This window comes from Cibotium barometz, chromosome 66, assembly GCF_041138505.1.
Source record: "Cibotium barometz isolate CiBa-2024 chromosome 66, ASM4113850v1, whole genome shotgun sequence".
Lineage (NCBI taxonomy): Eukaryota > Viridiplantae > Streptophyta > Polypodiopsida > Cyatheales > Cibotiaceae > Cibotium > Cibotium barometz.
This window is the reverse complement of record NC_141111.1, coordinates 10,547,110-10,573,205: the sequence shown is the minus strand read 5'-3', so window position 1 is coordinate 10,573,205 and position 26,096 is coordinate 10,547,110. Positions and strand designations below refer to the sequence as shown.

The 26,096-nt window shown below is 41.9% G+C and overlaps 1 protein-coding gene across 1 annotated transcript; it reads left to right on the top strand.

The window, feature by feature from the left end:
- Positions 1-441: 441 nt before the first annotated feature.
- LOC147602757 (S-adenosyl-L-methionine-dependent methyltransferases superfamily protein) lies at positions 442-18,862 on the top strand. The gene is made up of 10 exons (XM_086797711.1): positions 442-825; positions 1,871-1,949; positions 2,066-2,160; positions 12,972-13,043; positions 13,114-13,223; positions 13,863-13,967; positions 14,054-14,146; positions 14,967-15,035; positions 15,517-15,605; positions 15,815-18,862. Exons 1-10 carry the CDS (start codon positions 682-684, stop codon positions 17,602-17,604), a joined length of 2,646 nt encoding a protein of 881 aa, XP_086653837.1. The 5' UTR covers positions 442-681; the 3' UTR covers positions 17,605-18,862.
- Positions 18,863-26,096: the final 7,234 nt, after the last annotated feature.

Genomic DNA, 26,096 nt, shown 5'->3' with positions numbered 1-26,096 from the left:
TCCCAGCCATAGGCTTGCTACACCAAACACCCCCGAGCTTGAGAGAGAGAGACATGTACCACCATAGCATAAGGCCTTCAAAGATCTCTAGATCAAACACCCCCGAGCTTGAGAGAGAGAGAGAGAGACATGTACCACCATAGCATAAGGCCTTCAAAGATCTCTAGATCACTTCGCAATTAGACCACCACGATCCACATCTCCTTCTCAAGGACCAGTCTGGTTGAGACCCAGAGAAAGGTGGCTCAACACATTGAAGTAGGACTTGTGTGTTATTTTTTACACATGAAATAAAGGTGACTCAACATAGGACTTGTGTGCTATTTTTTACACATGAAATAATAACTGGCGTAACCTGTCCGGGTGCCCAAGGGCCGCTCGGCGTCCGCCCTTTTCTGAACGCGTCCTATAGGCTAATGTAGTGAGCAGGATTGTCCGGGCGGCTGTCTGAAAGGACTCACATCTGTGCTTGACTTGAAGCAATCGTGAGCGTAAATTTGCCCGCGCTGCAGCGATTCTCACAGAGCGAGAAGCGCGCACGCGCGCGCACGCGCACACACACACACACACAGACCAGAAGTTCTTCACCGGAGAGAGAGAGAGAGAGAGAGAGAGAGGGGAGATCTTGAGAAAAACACAGAGGCATGGGGTGGCTACAGAACCGGTAAGAGTAGCTTAGCCATGGCCGGGGCCGCGCAAGGGGCGCCCGCACACTCTGCACATGTGAACTCACGCATTGCCTCCTCCTCGGGCACTCTGCAAGCTCGCCTCCACAACTTTGTCAAGTATGCCCTCCTCCAGCAGCTCGTGCCCCCTGGTGCCACCGTGAGTACCCCTCTCGCCTCCTGCTCTCACATACCCCCCCCCCAAAAAAAAAATCATCTTAGGCTAACAAAATTTCATATTATGCTTAAAAAATGTAGTGCTGCCTTTTTGGGGTCTTCTGCGGGTGGGTGCGGGGTGGTTGGTGTGGATGAATTCTGACATGATCGATGGAGCTTGCTAAGAAGTACTAGGGGTGGTAACTTGGGGAACTTGGGAGTGAGTCCTCTTCCATAGGAGATTGCTTTTCCATACTTTCAGAAAATTTTATGAAGTTTGGCTTTATACGCTAGCATTTACCAGCAAACATTCATATCAATTCTACATATACTTCCAGAATATTCAACATTGAGCTTTTCTTCATCCCCTTCAGTAGATCCTTCTGTAGTAGCAACTTGAGTGCCCACCCGAAGGCGGTACAATTATGGCCGCAAACGGCTCCGATGCTGCCGGGGAGCTTGTGGGGGATTTGAACTCGGGACCCATCACAAACCCACACCACTAGGCTGCACACCCATTGTCAACATTGGGCTTTTAATATCGGCAATTTGCAGTAAAATAAGCATAAATTAGTAGTTTTACTGTCAGAGTTTTATTCATACCTTAGCATCAGATAACCTTTACTCCCATCTGCACCATCTTGAGAATTTTATCCCGCAGTCACTGGTTGATATATATATATATATATTGTTGAAAGTTATTATATAGTATAGTATTCAGTGATAGACATTCATCATGTCAGTGGGTGTAGCTAGCAGGGATGGAACACAGATCCATATACTGGAAGAGGAATGCCTTCACCACTTTTATCAAGTAGAAATTTAGATATTCTCTTGACATTCTAGTCATATCCTAGCACGTGTACCCTCTAATTGTGCACTGCTGGCCTGCACCATCTTGGGTGCACCCAGGAGCATTCAGTAGTTAGTAGTCATATTTCTCTCAAAACGCAAGTGCTTGAAAATGGCACTCTGAGTATGCATCAATGCATGTATGATAGTTTCTACAAACTCTAGCTGGTCCATAAATGTGAAAGGTGTTTGTGCAGGTTTGTGATTTGTATTGTGGACGTGGGGTGGACACTGAGAAATGGGCACGTGCTCAGATTGGTCGATATGTAGGCGTTGGTAAAAACCTCTTTAGTGCAACCTATTCAAGACATGGTTATGATTTAGAGAATGCAGTACCGTTTTCTTGTGATTAGTTCATAATCTGTCTTCTTGTGATGGGCCTTTGCTTTCAGATTTTGCAGCGTCAACCTTGGAGGAGGCTCGTGAGCAATGGAATAACCACAACAGGCCATACCCTGCAGATTTTTGTGAAGTTGATCCAAGCATTGTATGCTTTAAAAGACATATCTTATTGTTCTTTGCTTTAAGGAAACTATATGCCAGCTCTAATTTTTTTTCTCTCTCAATTTGTGTGTGGTCTCCTTTGGGTAGTGGATGTGGTTCCATGGATCATGGGGTGGGGTGCCCACACCTATTGAAAACTGGCCGGGCCAAGTTATATTTTGGATCGGGGACATGAATTATTCATGTGGATACCCCTTTGCTAGGTGCCTATTAGAAGAAAAGGCATATTATTAAATCACTTGTTTATAAACAAGGAAAAGCAACGAGAGAAGTAAGGGTTAGCTCGCTATAAAAAGGTGGTTTGGGGGCTGATTGACTATAATAAGAGCTTGGTTCTTGTAAAGAGTTTGGTCGACTGCTCCAGAAGGCTTCTCTCAGCTGGTTGCCTTCTTGTAGGCCTGTCTGTGGATGTTCTGGTGCGGTTCAAGATGTTCTGCACACTTTTATGCGACCGGATGATTTAGAGTTTCCAGTGAGTACAATAGTCTCTCAGACAATAGGCACAACTGTCCGTACAGCTTGCAGCATCATCTGTACTGCACGTTAGCAAGGAGGGCTGAGGGAGGGGAGGGGCTGAAAGTTCATGGTTGTTTGTACACATATGTGATCACATTATGACATGAATTTTAAGGTTTAAGAGAATAGAAGGGGAATAAAAGGGATATCAGTTTATGTAATGGAATTTTTCTTATACACTCATGTTGATATGCGTGAAAAAAACATTGAAACGCCTAGCGTAGTGGGAGATGACAGTCTGAAATGTTTCCCCTCATGGCTTAAACGATTTAGTCAGCCGTTTCGGGGATGGAAATGCTTTTCGTCCCTCTACGTTTTGGCCCTCTAGATTAACCATTTCTGTCGGTTTCCTATAACTATGAAGGGATCGGAGGGATACTCTGCACGTAGAGTATTCTTGGTGCAATGGCGCAAGACATAGGGTAAAGACCCGTGGTGTCATCTTTCTTGGTGCAAGGCAGAGGACTTGAGGTGTTGACCCATGGAGTCTTGTTTGACTTGTATTCATTGTACTTGGAGTATGATGTGCATATTGGTGGTGAACCCATGGCACCGGTGATCTTGTATTCACGGAACAGACTCCTTTATATACCTTAAAGGGGGGCGGGTGTTCGGCCCTCATTCGAGCCCCTATTGTGGTGCATAGTTTATTGTGGTTGTGACATGATTAGTGTGTAATCTTGTTTATTGTTAATTGATTCCTTGATAGACACCTCCCCATATTAGAGCACAGTTCCCTTTCTGTGGGAAGGGTTCAAGGTTGGATTAAATAGTTAACACTTAAACTTTATGAAATGGAAACATCACAAGACAAAGACAATGCTAAAAATGAACAATTGTGTAGTGACACCACAGTGAGCCGACCCCCCCCCCCTCTCTCTCTTCAATACTAAGTATATTATTGGAGTATTTTATGTTGTACAATGTTCTATGGGCTCTTAAACCAGCTTTGCTATAAACAAGAAATATGAAAACATGTATCAAACAATATATCCGGTGATGATTTCGTTGATGTAGAGCTTGTCGAGCAACTCCCCTCTGCTCATTGGAGTGAAGTAATCTCGAAACTGGTGTTGTGGGTCTTGGTCATTGATGCCATCCACAGGCCAAACACGCACTATAGACGCCTGGAATAGCCCTAAAAACAGCTCGACCAGCTCCCAAAAGGAGTGGCCCACCTTGAAATAGGCCGACCAGCAGCAAGGGTTGATTAGGGGTAGCGTTGGGAGGCCGTAGAGTAGCCAAACAGCATCCGGTTGATGGCGTGGCACTTGTACAGGTCGCCTGAGCTAAAGTAGCTAGAAAACTATCGTGGAGGTTGCCCTTTTGATGAGGGTCATAGAAATGTGCTCTGTTATGCGAATGGATGAGTGTAGCCTCTTGTATGAGCAAAAATGACGGAGTGCTTGCGTGCAGAGAAGATTAAGCTTGTAGAGAGGGAGGAAGAAGTTGTGCATGCTTATTGGAGTGTCCACAGTCACCCTTTGCCACTCGAGAGGTGTAACTTGGTTGAACACAATGCTAATCAATACACTTAAATACAGTAAGACTTAATGGACAACATGCTCAATACAAGAAGTAATTTGCTGAATTGACAAGAGATGCACAATGAGCCGGAACGGCTGGCCCCTCCCTCAAATAGAGTATATTGATCTTGGGATAATCAAGTACATAGTGTCATGGGCATTTCTGACCAGATTTCCATACCAATGCATATGAATATAGTATTGTAAACAAAGTGGTTGTCAGTGTAAACTTGCAACTCACACTATCCTCTCAAGTGTCCATGTTCCCTACAATCTGCTCTCTATTGTTCCACCAACACAAGGTAGCAACAATTTGCAAGAGAGCACATAGGACAAGAGAACACTACACAGGGTATGCGATCTTGGAATTTGGTTTCTCCCTTTTGCTGCTTGCTTCCGTATTTAAGCATAAAAGCTTACCAATTGTAAGTAGAGTCGATGACAGCGGAAGTCTTCGTGATGGAAGCGCTTGGAGTGTTGAAATCTTCGATTTGTTGCAATTCTTCGTGACAAAAGTCTTCAAGAGGATGAAGGGAACCCTGGGAAAGCTTCCCCTATGGTTCTACTTGAGAAAGGAAGGCTGAAATTAGGGTTTTCAGTAAAAAGACCAGAAATTACAACAAGAAAAAGAGTTGATTTGCTGAATTTTAGTCATTGGGAGTGTGTAGGAGAGTGAAGAGCACCCGGAAACACTCTTGGAGGCTTAGGAAACACCCTAGCAAGCTTGGATATGGAGTTGGGAAGGAGAAAGTGTAGAAAATATAGCCCCAGAGGCCTCATGAAGGAGGTGCCTACTTCTAGAGAGAGAGGGAAGAGTGAGGTGGTGAGTTTTCCACTCTAGGTATCATGTAGATGCTATGTGGTGCAAGCTAGAACAGACGCATGGCTGGTTACTCCCTTTGTACAAAGGGGATAAGGTTTGGGCGGTGGACATTGGGTTTTGTCCACCTTGGGACATCACTGTGTGAACACGGGGCTGGTCATAATTTAGAAGTGAGTACACGCTCACTTATAAATTAGTGCTAATTCCTAAGGCTAGGTTGATGACCAATAAATACCACCTGTCACATGCCACAACCATGTCAGCTGACAATTTCACACGCATGGTTTACGGGTGGGCGTCCCCTTACGTGGAACTACACATTAGTCAAGCAAGCATGAAAACAGCATGCAATTTCAATTGCAAGCAAGCACATAAAGATGCTATGCAATATAGCATTGGTATGGACAATTCCCGTTCATGAGACTATACCAAAATAGACGTGCTCCAAGTAAGTACACGAGGTACCAGACCCAATGAAACACCAATCCACCAGGCATTTCTGGGCATGTACACAAAGGCACAAGTCCCAACGGAAAGCCAATTCCACAGTATCACACGAGTAGCATCAATCACCGGCATATACAACGACCATGGACACTAGTCCAAGACTCCAATGTACATACGTGATGAGAGCACGGGTGGACCAATTGGGTGGCCAAATGGTGATAAGAGGTCACCTCCCACTTATTGGGAGGTGACCTGCCATGGACACCAGTCCAAGACTCAAATGTACATACATGATGAGAAAGCACGGGTGGACCAATTGGGTGGCCTTGTCACCTCCCACTTATTGGGTGCCCATCCCACACTCCACGGCCACACGATGCCCAAATAGGGTGTCCACCAAGTTGTGCTGTGGGAAATTTAAATTGTCCACCCAAATTTTAATGTGTGAACCTACAAAGCTTGTAAATATTACAAAGCATTTTAATAAATTAAAACAAAGGTTTGGGGTGCACTTACCACCCATTCACATGCCACAAAACATGTAAGAACACAGGGCATTCACACGGTTCACAGGTAGGCGTTCGAGGCCTGTGAACTAGACATCCGTAGCATGCAATTCACATGAAAACAGTTCACACAAAAACAGTTTCACACTTGCAAACGTGTGTGCATGTGCAACCTTGTTATGAACAAAACTCCAGGTCATGCAACATGTGGTTTTCGGAATGCTTGACTCATGGGAAAGCACAGAAGTGGGATTCCGAGCACTCTAATCCATGCAATGGCCACAAAACTGGGATTTCGGACACTCTAATCCACACACCAGCCTCAATACGTGTGGCAGAAAGGTTGCTTGGTCTTGTAAAATGGCACGCACCAGAGTGGAGAGGACCATTTGGATGGCCAAATGGTGACATGAATGGCCCGTGACATTGTTGCCACTTTAAAGATGTGGATTCGCATTTATAGGAAGAGGCCTAAGAGTTCAAGTCACGGGACAAAGATGCGAAATTTGAGAACTTGAGTGACAGGATGAACACGACAAAAGCGCTTGCCTTCATCCAACAGTTTAGAGATAGTCTTTTGCTCGGAGGACTTCTTTGAGAAGTCTATGCTTTGTCATGTTGGCATGCATTTGAAGGATATCACCAGTGATTGGTGGTTGGCAAAGATTATGGATGTGTGGAAAGACTTCAAGAAGTAGTTTTATGCACTGTTTCTCCCTTCCAACTTTGAGAAGGATATACAAAAGGAATGGGATTGGCTGTTCCAAAATGAAGGAGACTTGGTCTCCTCTTCTATAGCCAAGTATTGGAAAACTCTTCTCTAGGTTACCCGTTTCATGAGAAGAAAGGAAGTATTGGAAAACTTTGCATTTACAGTGGGGATTGTTGCAATTCTCATAGGATGCGATTAATCTTGGGCATGCCATGGCATCACTTCCTAGACTCATAGAAGGCTTACAAAGAGAAGAAGATTATTTGTACATAGAGGAGGTTACATCACTATTAATGCTGGTACTACGAGAAGTACCATACCCCTTGTAAGCCATATTCAAATCCATTGGCAATGAAAAAATCTGCTTGTTCTTACTTGGGTTTTGTGAGAGAGATTGTTGAGCATGATCATGTTAATGTGGATACTTCAGATCAAGAAAGGGTTGTCTTTCTTAGAGGATTCGGATTCAAAAATTGTTTTGCAGAGGCTTTGCCAGGTGAGTTGCCACTTGAGAGGCCGAAGGATCATTGCATAGATTTCATTCCTAGTAGCTCTCCGCCTAATAGGCCACCGTATAGGGCAAGTGTCACTCAACAAGAGGAAATCATGGGTTAGGTGAATGACCTCTTGGAAAAAGGTATCAGTTTTTTACCATATTGTTCTTGAGTACTTCTTGTTCAAAAGAAGGATGATACTTATAGGATGCGTGTAGATTATCGCGCATTTAATAAGTTTACCATTAAAAACCAATACTAAAATACTCTGCAGGGGCGTGCACGTGACGCGCCCGCGGGGGGGGGGGGGGGGGGGGTGGCCCATTCCAGCCTCTGTGGTATCAGATGTGCACATCTCTCTCTTAACGATTTTATGGAATTAAGTGGCATATGTTTAAGGTTGTGGCCAATTTTAAGTGTTTAATTGCATTAATGGTAAAGTGCTTTGTGAAACCCCTTCTGCCTGGTTGTGTTGAATTTTTAGCAAATACAACATCTCTACTTTCAAAAATCCTTTGACTGCATGGATTGTAGAGACAGTATCCCTTGCTACCATTGCTGTTGCCCACAAATATGCATTTGACTGCCTTGTCATTCAACTTGCCTCGAAGCTGTGAAGGCACATGAGCATATGCAAGGCAACCAAAAAATTTTGAGATTGTCAACCGTAGGTTTCCTATCATACGAGGCCTCAAAAGGAGTGATGGTCTTGAAAGCCTTCGTAGGGCACCTATTCAAAACACGTGTAGCACACATAATTGCCTCCATCCAGAATTTGTGAGGCAGATTCTTGTCCTTAACCATACATCTTGCCATCTCCATCAATGACTTGTTCTTTCTTTTTGCTACACTATTTTGCTGTGGTGTCTAAGGCAAAGTACATTGATGCTTTATGCTTCTTTTTGCCAAATATGCCTTAAATGCATCTAACATGTATTCCCTCCCTCGATCTGAGCGGAGGGTTTGTACTTTGCAATCTATCTCATTTTCAGCTTTAGCAATAAAATGCTGAAAACAAATGAAGACTTCAGACTTTGCCCTCAAAGGGTAAACCCAAGAAAATCAAGAATAGTCATCAATGAATGTTACAAAGTATAGATGCTTCCCAAATGATGGTGTCCCCATGGGACCACACACATCATTGTGTATGAGCTGTAATTTCCGGATAGCTCTTACAGATCCATCTTGGGGGAAGGCATTTCTGTGCATCTTGCCCAAAATGCACCCTTCATATACATGTTTAGGTGGCAGCTCAACATGTGGCATACTTTGCACCATTTTATGCCTCTGGAGCAACATCAAACTCCCAAAATTTACTTGCCCAAACTTGGCATGCCATAACTTTGCCTCTTGCATGGCAAAAGTATAAGTGGTGGCCAAGCATGTATCCTGTCCATTCTTCTCATGTGTCCAAATGATACAAGCCTTGGTACAATGTGCCAAAAGTGACTATAGCATAGTCTTCCTCTTTATACCTCATTGTGCATCTATCATCCTCAAAGTTCACAACATAGCCTCTCTGAGCAAAAGAGGAGACTGACAACAAATTCTTCTTGATTCTAGACACATACAACGCATCTGAAATGCATAGGTCTGAACCATCTGCAAACTGTGAGCATAATCTCACCAATGCCTTGTACTGGATATGAAGAATTGTTTGCACATGTGACCTCCTTCCCTTTTGGGGCAGCCCTCAATGACATGAACAAATCATTCTTCAATGTAATGTGTCTAGAAGCCCCATTGTCAAAGTACCAAATAACTTGTTTCTCATTCACATCGAGAGACAAGTGCTCCTGCCCAATCATCCTACACAAAGTGAGCTGAATCCTCAGCCTTTGCTGCCGGCATACTAGAAGAGTCAAGTGACAAACCTGATTCCTTTTTCTCTTTAGCTTGTCTCTTCCTGCACTCACTAATGTAGTGTCTTGGTTTCTTGCAGTGGTGAGACTTGCCCTTCTTCTTGGGCTGATCTACATCACTTTTGCCTTTGTTTGATGGTTGTCCTGAATCAGCCTTGGGCTGATAGCCACTCTTTGCTTTTCCCTTGTCCTTATCATGGGCAACTAAAGCTTGATCATTGCGATGTGCCATGGAAGATATATTCTTTTGCGTTTGTTCCTCCTGTAATAGCAAACAAACCAACTCCTCAAACAATAGGGGTTGAGGGTTGCCCCTCAATGACAAGGTGAGAGAAGTGTGGGAGTTGAGGTACGACTCTGGTGATGAATTCAATGTCCTGGATACAAGTTCTTTTTCTGGTACGACTTCATCTATATTGAGCAATTGCTCTCTAAAATCTTGGATCTTAGTTAGATGATCAGCCATACTGTGATGTTCTTGCATGTCCAAGTTTTCAAGCTCTTTCTTCAAAAAGGCAACTTTGACCTCATTCTTGGCCTGATACATGGTCTCCAAGACTTCCCATGCACGCTGTGACGTTTTACATGACCGAATGTGTGGGATAATTGATCTCTTCAGTGATAAAGAGATCACTGCCATGGCCTGGGCATCATGTGCATCCCACCTTTTTTTGCTCCGGAGTGGCAACTATAGGCTGTGTAGCCTGCTGAGCACCTCGCCGTGGTGTGGCAGGTGCAATGTCTGCAGGACAAGGTTCATCCCCGCTCACATAACCCCATAGGCTTTTAGCCACAAGCAGGCTTTTGATCGCAAAGCTCCAAAGCGAATTGTTGGTGCCATCCAACTTATCCTCCTGTGTGAGTACACCAAATACATTAGTTGCATTTTGTGCCATAATGATTGGATGCACAAATTGACAACCTGCAAAATACTTCTCCTGAAAGAGCAAACACTTCTGTAGGCAAATCCCAAAAGCACCAATGTGTTGTGCCAGGCAACTCAGCTGATCTTGTGCAAATGAATTACCCACAAAATGCTTGCAAATTGACCAACAAATATGTGCCAAAAACTTGTAAAGGGGAAGCAATGGTGCTCCTAAACAGAAAAGCCCCAAATTTTTGTATTCAATTGGGCTGTAATGTGCGCTAATTGCACAAAAATCCAAAAACCCCATTTTTTTGTGTATCGTGCAGCTTCAATTTTGCAATTAAGCAGAAATTGTCAAAAAGCCCCAAATTTTACAAATTACCTGTGCATAGCAAGTACAAACGACGTATATTCAGGTACAACAGGTGCAGCAGCAAAAGGTACATCCGTTATTGTGTGGACTGGTCCAAATCAGGTTAGAGTTGTACGGACAGATGCGGTAGAGCGAGGCGAACACACATTTGAAGTTAGATCTGACTTCAGGGTTGGTTGTACAACTGTACGGACTGTTAGTACAACTGAAAAATTAGGGTTTTCTTAAAATGCATGCAGAATCAGATTCAGGATGGTCTGATGAGTCCCATGTATGAAGGGTTTGGTCAGATTCAGAGAAAAAACCTTGAAATGGGATGTAAAATGAGCAGATTCAGAAGCTTTGATACCAAATGTTGGCATCGCTTGGATGCTAGAGTTAGGGTATGGATAGCAATGAAGCACGCACACACACACACTCACAGGAAGCAACACGATTGGGAGCAGGAGTGGGAGAAGTACTTGCACGCATATTAAGTGATAAGAAAATGAAGTACAAGTACAAGATATAAAGTGTAGTGTCCTTTCACACTAGATGTCGAGGGAGAAAAACCTAATGGGAAAAAGTGCCCTTGGTAAGCCCATGTTCACACATGCGCTACTAATTTGTAAGACGCGAGAGAGAGAGAGAGAGAGAGAGAGAGAGAGAGAGAGAGGTTATTAACGCCTATGAAGACCCGAAGGGTTTGTGAGACCAAGAAGCTGTTACCTGTGATCCATGAGTAAAGTGGATGTCAAGACAACATGAAAAAGTATAAGACTAGTTGCCAAAAGGTTCAACAGGATCAATGTACTACATAGACCCCATGTGTGAGAGAGAGAGAGAGAGAGAGAGAGAGAGAGAGAGAGAGCGATGAAATGAAATGTCATATTAACGTCTTCAAAAGGCCAAAATGATCTATGAGACAAAAGTTACAATCAAAGGTCTGATACAAGTTGTCTGATATAAAGCTGAAATAACTGAAGTAAATCCTCAAAGAATAGATAGGGGAAGAGCACCTAAACTAAAGAGGGGTACAATCAGATGAGTGATAGCATCCGGGGGGGAGTCATCGGAGAAACTCTCGCATGGGACGCTGTAACATGAGGCCAATCTCTTCTGAGGTAAAGTGCCTGCTAGGCCTTTGCTGGTGCCTGGCTATGATCAGCTGTATCCTCCGGTGCATACGAGATCTCCTGCTGGGTCCTCTGGGCCTTGGACGTCTGGCTCTACTAAGCTGTAGCGCCCGATCATGTGTTGCTCCTCTCGAGAGGCAGCTCTCGGTGTAGATGCTAAGGGTGTCTAGGGTTGAGCGGTGGCAAATAACCGGTCAAATGTCTCTGTACTGGTCCTCTGATCAGGGGTCCACTGCTACGTAGAAGCACCTCCCTGTGCCGGCATAGCTCCAATAAGAAAAGTCCGAGGCATCTTTGGTCAGTGAAGTCCATCACTTTGGAGAAGGGTCCGAAATCCTCTCTGAAGAGACAGTGAAATCTCCCTCGGATCTCACAGTAGACTGGACAGTGGCAAAAAGAGAGAGAGAGAGAGAGAGAGAGAGAGAGAGAGAGAGAGAGTTCTATTAAATGTCTTCAAAAGACCATAAAGGTCTATGAGACAAAAAGTTACAAAGGTCTATGCTACAAAATCTGGTATGAAATGAAATGGATAAAAGAAAACTTGTCTACCTCAAGCCCAAGGCCCAAGGGCCCAAAGGCCTTGGGGTGTACATACATCATGTTAGCATTGGTGTTGCATTACTATCCACATCCACATCCACATCCACATCCACAAGGATATATCCACCACTGCTAGGGGAGGATGGTTCCGATGTTGAAGTAGATTTCGGATCTGGAGCTGTCTCATAGAAGGGTCTCTCCTCTGTGGTCGGGGTCATCGTGCTTGTTGGATTCGGCAAGTCCTCTCAACAGTAACTCCCCGTGGGTGTGTGCTCATGATAAGGCGCCAGCGGGTGTGCCTGGGCTGAATTTCCTCCTGCTCATGGGCACCTCCTATGGTGTCTAAATAAAGTACTCTCAGGATTCTCGGTGATGTGTCTCCTTGTGGTATCTGTGCTCGGCATAGCCTATCTCGGTGGCAATGCATCTCCAAGAGAAATAGGCCTAAACACCGCTGGTCCTCATAGTCCAAGCTTTTGGAGAGGGGGCCAAAATCTCCCCTGAATAGGCAGTGGTATCTGCCTCGTATCTCATAGTACACTGGGGTTCTGCATATGTAATGCTCCTCTGTCTCTACCTCCCCCATGGTACATTTTTTGCAAATCCTTTGCTCCTCCTCTATGCTCTCGTACCTCTATCTCTATCCTCAAGCTGTGGGATGATACCCGATCGCTATCCTCATAGCATTGGACATGTGTCTCTGTAGGTAGCTTGGCCTCTGTATGAATCCGTCTGGTGTGAGCTTGAGGAAGTGCTCTTTGTAGAAGCGGGATTTAGGTGGTAGCTTGGGAAGGTGACCACTACCTAGTGTATTTATATGTGTCTGCGCTGCTGGCCTCGTGGTAAAGATGGGTCTCAAGAAGGTAATACCTAAGTACAGGTATGATGAGACTATCTCCACCTCCCCTCTGCCATATGTAAATGTATGTCCTTTTTCTGCTGCCAGCGAGAGAGAGAGAGAGAGAGAGAGAGAGAGAGAGAGAGAGATTGATTCACTTTATTTTTTGTATAGGCCAATCTGGAAACAGAATTGAGACATATGGGTTTACCTGCCGATTTTGTGACGTGCATGGGACATTTGCAGGTGTGGTTCTCCCCTTGTTGGCAAACCAGGCATACATGATTAGTGCTCACTCATTTCTTGGACTTTGCAGGATTGCTTTTTTGAGGAAGAGATGGTAAGGAGTCTGCTACATAATGTGGCATCGATATTGAAACCTGGCGGTTATTTTTTTGGCATAACTGCTGATTCTTCCACTATATGGTAATCACTGCTCTATTTTTTCTGGTGAATCCGTAATGACAATTTTCTCCTGGTTCGTTAATTTCTGTGTATTTTGTTTGCAACTTTGAGAACATGGTCGCTTGGGAGGGGCTGCACATCCTTCTCACAGTGCACTTCTATGTCTCATACTGCCCTGCATACTGATCAGCCATGGCAAGCACTGTGTCTTTCCTATTAGGCTCACCCCAAGATGTAGGCACATTACTGAGTTCAAACCTAAGTCCTCTTTATGGAGGTAAATGCGTAGGTGCATCATAAGGTGGTTTGCAGGTGAAAAACCCTCGTCTTGTGTATGCATTTAGGCTGGTTTCACTAGCAGGCCGAAGCTTTGTGAACTTGTGGATGTGGCTGCCCCTTGTTAACCCAGCCTAATTGCATCCTGCTTCTGATGCTTGAATGGCAATGCCATTCAAGCAATGCCATTAACATTAAAGAAAAACAGTATTTGGAACATTTGGAAATGGTAGTTTGTAAGAACTGAGGTCTATATTATCCTGAATGATGCCCTGCGCATCTACCCCAAAGTCTTTGTTTTTGGCCAGTAACACCATCTTAGGCCCTTTAAGTCTCACCATAGACATTAGGCTGGTAGTTCTGAAATAGTTTCTCTTACCACAGGTCTAAATATCAGAAAGTGGTTGAGGGTGCCCACAAGGCCGGGTCATTGCGTGCCCTTCCTCGTGTGAATTCCGAACATTATGCAATAAGTTTCGAGGATGACAGGTACCCTTTTTTTTTTGTTTGAGTCCCATTTTTAAAGATTGCTCAGTACTAGTTTGACTTTTTTTTTTGATAAAAAAATTTCACAGGTTTACTGCATTTGGAACAAAATACACTTTGCAGTTTGCAGACGGGGTCATTTCTGAGAGTCAGCAACTGATACACTTTCCTAGCTTGATAAGGTAACTCCCAAAATGTTTTGAAGCAAAAAATGAAATAAATAATGGATCCCAATGCCATGTCATTATGCCATTTTAGGGTTAATGCATTTCATAAACATGCACACGGGCGTTAGGGGGGATCAATTTGATGAATGTGCAAGGTTATGACAGTGGCATGTCATAACTCTGCTAACGGTGGTGCCTAACTGGACATTATTTTGTGATGGCCATGCTTCATGCGCTTAGTAGCAATGAAACATGTTTCCTAAGTTCTGTAGGAAACGAAACCTTTCCTAAACGTTTCATACCTTTGAAACCTTTCTTTAATCAGCTTTTTTTCAAGACATTAAATTTTGGGAGTCTATTCATTGAGTTTTCAAAAATTCCAGGCACCACTTGAAGTGTATTCATTGTTTTTAAGCTAAAATGATGCCTATTTTAATCCTTGTATGTTCTGTACGGCACTTGGGTATTAAAGAATGCATATACAAGTCTTTTGGAGCTGAAAAGCCTCCCCCCCCCCACACACACACAGGAAATGTCTGGGATTTGTAGGAAATATTTCGTAACATTTTGGAAACACCTGGTAACTATGTTCATGCGGTGTTGTATGTGTTCATTTCCAACTTGCTAACCAACACTTCCCAACGTAGTTATCAACGGTCTTGGAAAGGGTTGGCTGGCAAGTTGAGATGCAAACGTCTTAATGGGGTTGGCAACGGCTTTTCCTGGGCACTTTGCCAGTGCCAAGGTTGGACAGCTATGGTTTAAGGTGTATTGCATTTTTTTTTTGTGAAACTCTTAATAATGAATAACATCCTTCTATTGGGTTTTCTTGCAGGCTAGCAGAGGAAGTGGGTCTCGAATACATAGAGCTACAAAATTTACAGGAGTTCTATGATGATTACCGGTATCTCTCCTAACTGTCAAGCTACAGTCGGTTTACTCTCCAAAGCTATCTAAAGTAGATTCAAGCTGTTTGGCTGTGTTGACACCATAGTCATAAGAAACATTCCGAAATGGGGGGTCTTCAGGCGAGAATACCCATTTCAGGGGTTCCTGCGTCCGAAATGCATTTCAGCTGTCTTCCCATTTGCCATTTTCGAAACAGCGCATTTCTCCTGTGTCAGTCAATTTTTCTCCCTAATAATAGCTGCCACTTCCCCCCTCCTTTCTCCTTTTATCTCTCGTGTGTTTTTTTCCCTTCATTCCTTTCCATTCTCTCCTCCTCCTCCTATCCCCTTGCTTGTGTCGTCCTTGCTGATGTGTTGTCCCCTGTTTCAGCTCTCTTAGACATTCTGTCTCTTGAAACTATGGTTGAAGCTCTCAACAATTTGTGATATCTGCTGGCTCAGCTTTTGCTTTTTGTTTTTTGTGTTTGTTGAGAGTAGCATACAGTTTTTGGATATCTTGCGGGCAACATGTGCAAACCTGGTGGATCCGAAGGGCAAGCTTCCGCAGTTTGCTCATGATATACTAAGTAAGGCATCGTAACATTTACTATATCTGTTTTCCGCAGTGTTTGATCTTTTCAAACAGCTTTTTAATCTAAGCGTTTCAAGGGTTTTTTAAAGTTTGGCTGGTTTCGGGCATCTTTTGATATGATTTCTGGTGACAAACAGTTTGGCTGGTTTCAGGCATCTTTTGAAATGATTCTGGTGACAAACAGTTCGCTTGTCATGGATGCAGGCTTATATACAACATTCATCTTCAAAAAGGCAGACCAATGTGAGCCGGATTTCATGTTGAGCCCCTTGCCGCTTGCAGACGAAGATCAGCTAGAAACATGTTCTGAAGAGGCTTTTGATGGCAACATGGCACCTCACCAGGAGCACTGTTCACCAGGAGGTGAACAACACATCACCTCAGCGAGGAGATTACCAGTTGAATTTTCTATTCAGAATGAGGGTAAAGAAACCCCTGACCGGAGATCAGAGGAAGATAACAGAGGCTTCCCTGCAATGATTCAGCCGGAAGGCAATTCACACACGTCTCGCCCAGGGGATGGATGTAAAGATGATGGACAAGATCTGCATTCAAGCTGCTATTCAAAGCAGTCAGATAAATGTGACAAAGAGGAGGTGGCATTTGATGCTAAAGCTGCTGCCGACAAGGTGAATGTAAACGTTGGCAGGCCAGGAACAGAAGAAAGAGAGGATATCGAAAAGCAAGTTTTTGACAAAAGCTCGGAGTTGGAAGGTGGTCATCTGACCGAGCTTCCCAAAAACCTGAGGCAGGGTCTGTCTGATAATTTCCGCCAACACCATCGGGTGTCCATGGAGATGGAGCAGAATCAGGATGTCTTAGAAGGCCAGTGTGAAGTGCCTCGACTACATGGCACACCTCTGGGCGTTGATTCGAGAAGTCCACTAGGTGACGTAAAACAGTGCACAGGTTTGGCTGATGAAGCAGGTGGCTCACAGCTGTACTCAGAAAATGGGGATGAATTGATGAGAGACTTGTGCAAAGGAAACCCTTCTTCTGTAGCAGATTTGAAAACGGGAGAAATCATGAAAGAGCAGAAAGAAGAGAGCAGCTTTGAAAATCAAGCTTCAGAGGCAAATCTAGTTAAGAAGTGTGACTTAGCTGCTGCTTCGGGGGAACATGCTTTGGGACCAAGTAAGTCAAGCCCTCTTATGGAGGGTTTTTCCACCCCTCCTTTAAAGAGCACAAGCTCAATGGAACATGAGTTTGAAGAGCAGAGAAGAAGTGATTTACAATCGGCTGGGAGTGAGAGTGGAGACCCGACACACTCCAACAATGAAGTGCATGCAAAGGATGCTGAAATTCGGACACCGCCCAATGTACGGGCAAAGGTATTGCTGGGCACCAAAAATAATGAGGCTGAGGGGGAATGGCATTCTCATAAGCATTCTACAGGGAGAATTGACACTTGTGGCAAAGAACAACCCTGCAGTGGTATCAGTAAGCGCTCTTCATTTGGAGGCTCGCAGTCAGGGTTGACATCTGGCCAGCAGCGGTATCGTGGCACGCAACCTTCAAGTAAGCCACATCATCATCATTCATCATACTCGGAGGAGAAGCAGGAGTACTTTCAAGGATCCCGGCATAACCCACATACTTCTCACAACCCCAAGGTGTCTAGGGACCGAGGTGGCGATCACAGGAGTGAGCATTTATCCCCTAACCAAAGAGGTGATAGCCACAGAGGCCGTTCTCGAAATGCCCACAATAGCCCAAGTTTCGTCCCATTCCTTCACTTTGTGCCTCAAACAGAGTTCCCTATCTTTCAAAGTCCTAATACCCCAGGTATTTTGGGGCCAGGTCCCCCACCACTCCGATTGCCAGAGCCAATCGGTCCTTTCTGGCCAATACCTCCTCTAGAGAGGAGACCCCCCCCAAAAATCCGGTCGTCTCGAAAACTAGGGGGTGATCGGGAAGCATTCGGGAACCGAGGCCGAAAAGAATCACCAAAAAGACATTGGAAGGACTCCCCACCTCCAGGAACAGAAAGCTAATGATTGATGGACACAGAGAGTCCATCTCTTCTTAGGTGTAGAAACCATCTCCTTGAGGGGTTTCATGGCATGTCATGATGTGAGCTTATGGTCTGGGGCATTGTGAGTAGTCTCATGAAGTTAAGCTTGCACTTTCCCCGCCAAGCTTGGAGGAAGATAACTTTGCTTCCATGCATTTGCATGGTAAATGGTGTGGTGCCAATGCATAGGTACTCAAAATCTAGTGCTGCGTTCCATTCTCAGATCATCCAAATGGTGAAAAGTTGAAAGTGGGTGAGAGGATGGATCGTTTCCATGATATAGATATAACCCCCCACCTCCTTTTGGGGATTGACAACATGGGTAGGGATGTGCCCATAGCATTGTAACGTACACACGATGGGAGTGGATAGTCCAAAGCTCTGTGAGTAAACTCTCACGAAGTCAAGATTGCCGCTCCCTTAACCTCCTGGTACATATTGATTTGTGGTGTTTTTGCATTCTTTTATTAAGGAGCTGTTTAGTAGCATCAGTTGATAGGATCTCAAAGCTAGTGGTGGTTCAAAGCAGCTTGTACTCTCAGATGGTGTCTAGAAGTTCAAACAGCATGGATGTTCTTATTAGGGCAGGAGATGTGCCACTGTTTCAATATGGGTATCGATAACATAGTCTGGCTTGACAAGGAGTTTTTCCAAGGGTACCAAGCAAGTTCATCCATATTATGTTGATCTTGCAACCTCCAATTCCAAGGGGCTTAAATTGAATGATCCCTTTGAATGCATACGGGAATTATTTTTCTTGGATAACTTCAGTAAATCTTGACTATTCAGGGTGTGGTTATCTTTTTGGTCGATCAGAGTAAACCCATCAAAAAGATCATCACACCTCTAAGAAGACCATTAGTTTAAAGAACTTGAAAGATTATAGATAAAAAGTGAACGAAAAGATGCTCACTAAGTGTAGTCCCATAGATTTTTCAGAGTCAAATAATTGAACTTCAAATTTAAAAGCCAAATGGAAGTCCTAGGGCTTGATAAATTCAGGGAGGCCAAGATCTTGTGTTGTGGATAGGTAATTTTTAAAGGAGTAATGTATGCCTAATCAATTGAACTGTAGCCAAACCCTGGTGCAATGGTTAGTACTTCTATTTGGTACTTTTATTGCCCAAACTTGGTGATATTGAGGGGAGTCTTGAAATTATCGAGCTCGAAAGCTGTGTAAATATACAGGAATTCAAAACTGGATGGAGAAATCACGCATGAATGCAGTCTACAAAACAGTCACTTGCAAAAAACAGTAATTCTTGATGCTTTTATTCTTGTAAGCATTGTCATTGGTGCTTCTTGTTGTTTATTGATGCCAACTTGATTCTAATGTCCAACCCTTAATGAGTGGAAGCCAAGTCTCAGAAGTGTGGTGTGGTGATTTGACATACTGCGTGGGCTTGATGAGTTGACTATGCTTGGTGCAAACCCACATCTGGGTTAGTATAAGGGGCCTCCATGGCCTCTCCACATTCCATTCTCTTAGTCGTGCATTAACACCTTTTAGAAGGCCATCATCTCCCATTTGGAAGAGGATGCAAGATGGCTTGCCCAGTTGCCCAATGTTTCCCGACGAGTGTGTGTTATATGTATGTATGTATAAGTATGTGTATGCTAACGCACTTGTATGTGTGTGTGTGTTTGTGTTGTGTGTGTGTTATAACTATGCACACGCATGCACATATTAATACACATGCACATAACACATGTTTATATCAAAACTGTATACACAGTTTTGATAATACACACGTGTTTATGTCAAAACTATACACATATATGTATATATCAAACTATATATACACACACACAAATATATACACATACATACACAACCATACACACAACCATATATACAAATTTAATATTTATATACTAAAACTATGTATACATATACATATATATATACACACACACATTTTTTTTTGCTGCATATATATATATATATATATATATATATATATATATATATATATATATATATATATATATATATATGATCTTTTTGGGCACATTTGTATATATATATATATATATGTGTGTGTGTGTGTGTGATCTTTTTGTGCACGTGTGTGCGTATATGTGTACATGTGTGTACGTGCACGTGTGTGCATGTGTTGTTAATCCCATTTCACATGTTAACTATTGCTCACGCTACTTATGAGAGCAAGAAATAAGTGTTATGTAACAACATTATAAACATCTAATTGTTACGAGAGGTTGGCCATGTTCAAACTCTATTTAGGTAACTTTTGAGTTTTGGGTGTCCAAGTGTGAATAAAGGCTAGTTGTATATGTCATTTTCTCATAATGTAAAATCTTCCTTTGCACCGATTTAGTTTATGCTATCTACTTGATGTCTCTAGCTTGTGGTATATGTGTGTGAGAGTTGAGAGAGGAGGTATTATTCTTGGTACATATGCATTTTTTGCTTAATGTGTGAGAGTGAAGAGCGAGAGGAGCGTGTCGTTGAAAGATGGAGTATATAGCTTGCATGATGATGGATTGGAAGAGAGAAAGAGGAGCTTCAGACTTTAAGAGGCTTGAGCTGGGGAGAAAGAAAAGTTTTCCACACAAGTTGCATTCTGTTCTTAACTGTGAATGAGTAGCGTTCTAGGAGGTTTAAGTGAAAAGGCTTGTGTGAAAATCTCTTTTTTCATGGAGTGCAAAAATTTGACATGAAAATCCTTTTTCACAATGTGAAAGTCTGACGTGAAAATCTATGTTTCATGGTGTGAAATAAAATTTGATTTGTGGATAATGTTATCAGATTAATGTCCTATTCTTAGCCATGCAATTTCTAACATTCCGATGAGAATCTTGGGGAGATTTTCATGGTGTTAAAAACATTTTTCACGGTATGAAATTGCAAGTTTTGCTTACGGGTGTGAATGTGTGTGCAGCTTACAGATTTGATTTCTTGTGGGTATTGTTGATTCATCCAAATTAGGTTCTTAAACAAGGGGTTTATGATTTTAAGCGCAATGAGACCTAATTAACACAATATATAGTAATTTTTAAAAATTTCATTCTCTTGACTCTATTAATGAAAAAATACATGGATTAGTATTAGTGAAAATCAAGAGTTTCTTACAATTTTTAATGATTTTTTGCTTGATTGCTCTTTCCTAATTCCTTGCTATCCTACTCTATTTTGCAAGAAAAAGAATAAAAAGCAAACCAAAAGTTAGATCTAACCTCTAGACGTATCATAAACACTTTCTTAAATCTCTTAGATTTGAAGTTGTTGTATGCAACAATGCATTCTAAATGTATCTTGCTAGCATGTTGTTTTGGGAATTTAAAAAAATAAAAAATAGATTTACTATAGTTCTAAAGGAAAATACTATAATAAAATCAGAAAAACAATTTTCTTTTCTTTTTCTCTTCTTCTTTTTTCACTCACCTTTCCAACCATATGTGGGAAGTGAACACATCACTCACCACACTAGGCTATTATGGAATGCTCTTTAGAACAAATCAAAGACGAAGGCTATAGAAGCACAATGGTGCTCCTCGGTGATGGTATCAAAAATGTTATGGCCCACTCCGACTTTATCTTGAACTCTCTCATTCATAGAGAAAACAAGAACAACAAAGATGCAACATGTCATGGGGTACTTATCACGCCGACTCGATTATAGTCCACTGGGTAGCCACACACTCCTCTCTCTCACACATATGGTAGCTACACACAAGCATAAGGATGGAGTACAGAAGCAAGTGCAAGACTCAATTACACAATGGGAGGGTGTGTTACATTATGAGGGAAACTGACTTATATACAAGACTCAATTGCACAATGGGAGTGTGTTGCATTATGAGAAAATTTGACTAATATACAAGACTCAATTACACAATGGGAGAGTATCACTAAGCAATCAACATCTCTATCCAAGGAGAAGAGAATCACTAAGCAATCAATATCTCTATCCAAGAAGAGACCTAATCTAGTGCTTAAATTGTAGGCAAAACCAAATGCCCACACTTTTAACCTAGATAACTACTTTATTGTGCTCATTGCATGCACTTGTAAAATCATGATAACACTAGCATGTGTTGATACCCTTATATACAACTATTAGCCCAATTGCATGCACATGTTAACCCATTTTGGGATTAAATGGTGTTGCTACTAATATTCTACATCAAAGAGCAAAGACAAACACACTAAACGGATGTATGATCAAGCTCCCACTCCAAGAGCATGTGGTGATATCAAGCTAAGATGAACCCCTGTGATGTACTTCACATGTATCATGAGATTAAGCAAGAAATAGACCACTTATGAGCCTTGGTGATTAGCTTTAAATACAATATTAGATAATTTGGAAAAAATCTCACACTTTCGGAATCAACTTTTCAATATAGTTTTGGCCATGTATTGAGCATACTAACTTGAAATTTGCCAGAGATTTTGGATTTAGATTCTACTCTTAAAGATCGTTCCAATGATATGTCACATGACAGGGTTTTGATAATATCTTGGATAGGTCACTATGATCCCATTTTTCAAATGGGAATGGGATTTTTTCCAAATTATCTAATATGGTGTTTTTATCTTTTCTAGTATGGTTATACTTAACTTGTCTATAGTCATGTTATTTACTTATTTTCCATGAGCTCCTGAATCACGCTGACTTAAAACTCGAGATAGTGCAGTCGAAGATGGAGATTTGGTATCATTAGGTTGAGGTATTTCCAACATGTTATCTTTAAATTTTATGGCCATTTTGTAACAATCATTACAAAAAACATAGTATGCTAGATAACACCAAATAATCATGAGTCACACACTCCCTTGACAATAGCTTACTGCCACATTGCTATTATGGTATTGTGTCACTAGACTTCATTGTCACCACTTTGTGCCATTCGGTATGATTATATTCTTAAGCCTAGTAAAATTAAATTTATCCCTGGGCTTCAATGTTATGTACCATTTATGTACTTTCCCATCTAATTTTAGAAAAAAGAATGGATTTTTGTTAGGTTATCCATGGCCCCACCAGTTTCATAGACTAGAAAAAAATCTCTAAATGATAGTAGATAGGGTCTCCATCACCCACCATGAGCTTTTGCATACATTTAGAAATGTTAAAGGGCTTGATTTATGATGTCCTTAGTGGCTGTGGAATCATCCCTAACTTTGTAGCAACCCCCTACCTATTTCCTCAACCATTCTTAATAAATCAACTAGGGTTCTAGCTATGGGGCCGATCTTGGGTGACCACCTAGATTTGGTCTCTATGTGTTGGTCTTATTGGTGGTAATACACCTTTCCTCTTCCAAAGTTACGTCCAAATAGGAATGTGATCAAACCATCACCCCTAATATTAATAGAGTTTGTGCTCCTCGACTTTCATCTTGATTTTGTAATAACATGTCACACTAGGAATTCAGGGTCAGTCAACAATTGGTCGATGCCTGATTTGGTATAAAATTGTTATGTGTATTTCTTTAGTCTGTCATGATTGGGTTGCACAACCTCTTTTTGAGTAGTTGACTCCCAACCCTCCCTAGACGCTAGATTTTTGAGTAGTTGGGTTCCACAACCTCTTTTTGTGAGTAGTTCAGTCCCAAACCCCCTATTTATTGAATTAATTCTTAACTCAAATGCTTGAGCAAGATCTTGAGCATGGGCTTGCAAATATTTTGGTTCTAGAACCCAACATTGTCTAGGGATTGTAGAGCCTCTACATCCCTCATTTTAGCATTAGCTCAGCTCAAATATAAGCTTTGCTTCTTATGCTCTAGCATTTTGGTTCTAGAACCCAACATTGTCTAGGGATGATAGAGCTTTTACATCCCTCCTTTCAGCATTAGCTCAGCTTAAGTCTAAGCTTTACTTCTTACGCTCTAGCATTGTCATTTGTATTTGAGCCTCTCTGATATCTTCTTCCAACTCCCTCTCTTTCATAGTGGGGGAGAGCACATTTTTAGTCCTAAGAGCATTGGCATCATCCCTCCTAATCCGAGGAAAGATTTGAGGTTTTGAAAGGCATAAACAAGGGTCTTCCCTTGCATAGATACTATTGGTGGAGGGGTTCAATTTGTGTACCTAGCCCACCTGAAACATTCATTAGTCCCACCTCTCATTGCTTGATCATAGTCCGATAATTGAGCTTCTTGATCAATTTTTGATTAAAACCCAAATAACCCTTTAACATTATAAAAAAGGCTACTTAATTTTATGGAAGAAGATGCAATCCTCTTACCAACTTGCTCCTCAACACTCTAGGAGGTTCTTCCATGGATGCCTCACAACTTGTGGTTTAGAAAGATTCTTATACACTTAATTGACTCCAAGGTGAGTAATGCAACAAAACAAGAATAATGGGTAATTTGACGCACTATCATCTGGAGCTTGCATGTAATGAGTTTGTGATAGATAAAACACACACTCACAACACAAGGTGAAGTACATGAGTTACTGCAATGCTTTTGGGCTTTGGATTGGTCACACGACATGAGAATCATATGGTTCTCACATCTGCACACTCTCACAATTTTCATGGCTATGAGAATCAAATATGGTTCTTATACCTACATTCTCATGGTCTGAGAATGCATGTGATTTTCATGGTTGTGAGAATCAATTGACTGATAAAACACTACTTATAAATTTTATAATTAAGCTTATTTTTAATGGATTATGATTATGATCTTGCTTCAATTATGAGTACGTTAAGTCCACGATCACTATAAGGACACAACTAGGATGGGTGATAGTAGCTTTTTTCTCCACATAGTTTTGAATATTTTGGCTATACACATAGTTAGAGTTGTTGGGAAAGGAAAGATGGGCTACTTGGCCATGCTTATAGGGACTCCATAACACACGCATGTGCACCTAGGATTCATGCATAGAAACAAAAAGAAATAAGGAAAGTTGGGCTACTCGGCCATGCTTATAGGGACTCCATAACACACACATGTGCACCCAAGATTCCTCTTTGAGTGTATACATGCATAGAAACAAAGAGAATAAGGAAGCTTGGGCTACTTAGGCCTAACTTAGGGACTCAAAACACACACATGTGCCCCTAGGATTCCTATTTGAGTGTATACATGCGTAGAAACAAAGACAAATTGTCTCAAATTCCCATGTGCCCCCAAAAGTACACATGTAAATGTCCCTAAGCCCAAGTGCCTAGGCCCCAATCCCCATGTGCATGTGCACCCAAACCTACTTCATTACAATTGGTCTACACTCGAGAAATATCATCAATCATCATCACTACTAGGAACTGGTAAGGATGTGAGAGTTTTCCATGCTTGTGCACCATCTATGGTCTTTTGCTTGACCTTCACATTGGTGGCCTCCCTAGCGATATGTGTAACAATAACTTTAATGCTAATTTTTGATGAGGCCATCACAAACAATATAAAGGAGGGTTATGGGTGGTGTGCTCTTCTAAGAATTCTAAGCTAAATGGTGCTTAACAAAGTTGTATGGAGGCTATCTATATATTTATAATAGTGGGAGAGGTGTACTCTTCTTTTGCACCAAACAAAAAACAATACATTTCTTCTTTTTTAATGTCAATGATAAAGGTATCTTCCATGAAATCCTACATCCCAATAATGAAGGTAATTTTTCTTACTTTTTTGGGGAAGACCGAGTATGCCATGAAGAAAAATGAACAATACAAAATTGAATAGGATAATATAGCTGCCAATTGCGGGCAAGATATAATTTTACTCCCGAAAAGAAATCGGAGTGCCTCTCACTGCTTCCACCACCAAAATCTGCAATGGTTGACGAACTTAGAGCTTTTAATGTTCCGGCCCTCTCCATCAACTTCGTTATTGTAGGGCCTGATCCATGATATTTACCTTGCATGAATGCATGTTTCTTTGTGGATTGGAAGAGGGCATTAACAAGATCTAAAACAGCAACATCATATAAAGAGATGGTTCCCTTGAAACCCTTTCCTGCTAACCAACTTGCATGTTTCGTTTCTGCTAGATTGGTGGTCGGCATGTGCAAAAAAGTGCCATTGTCCACCTTCTATAACAAAGGATTAACTAATGAGAATCAAAGTTGTAAGCTCCAACCACATTCCGTAACAAAATATTAGATTAATAATTTATATTAGATTATATTGCAAATGCAAGCTATTTGTTTTCAAATCCAAGACAGTAATACTTACCCCTACAAGGTGCTTTCTCTAATGGTGATATCTAGTATGCCACCAACTAAGCCAATAATCCATGGAGGCTGGTAAGTTTGCATCAGTGACTTTATCATTCATCCACCATGATCTAATGTGTCTATATTTCAAGAGTATCTCTTCTTCACTCAATGCACAATGCCACTAACAACATAGTCGCTTGTGCTCTTCTTGAAAATTCTTAACTACATATTGTACTGTATGGATGTTTAAGCTTTGTTCCCAATGAAAAAGATAGGAATGCTCATGACCTTCTAATATATTATCTAGTCCATTATTATATATTTTCCTAACT

Bases quoted from the DNA above. Each gene is read 5' to 3' on its own strand.
- LOC147602757 (XM_086797711.1), top strand. From the start codon at position 682: ATGGCCGGGGCCGCGCAAGGGGCGCCCGCACACTCTGCACATGTGAAC. The intron at 1,950-2,065 runs GTAAAAACCTCT...CTTTGCTTTCAG, and splicing joins TGGTCGATATGTAGGCGTTG to ATTTTGCAGCGTCAACCTTG. The intron at 14,147-14,966 runs GTAACTCCCAAA...GTTTTCTTGCAG, and splicing joins CACTTTCCTAGCTTGATAAG to GCTAGCAGAGGAAGTGGGTC.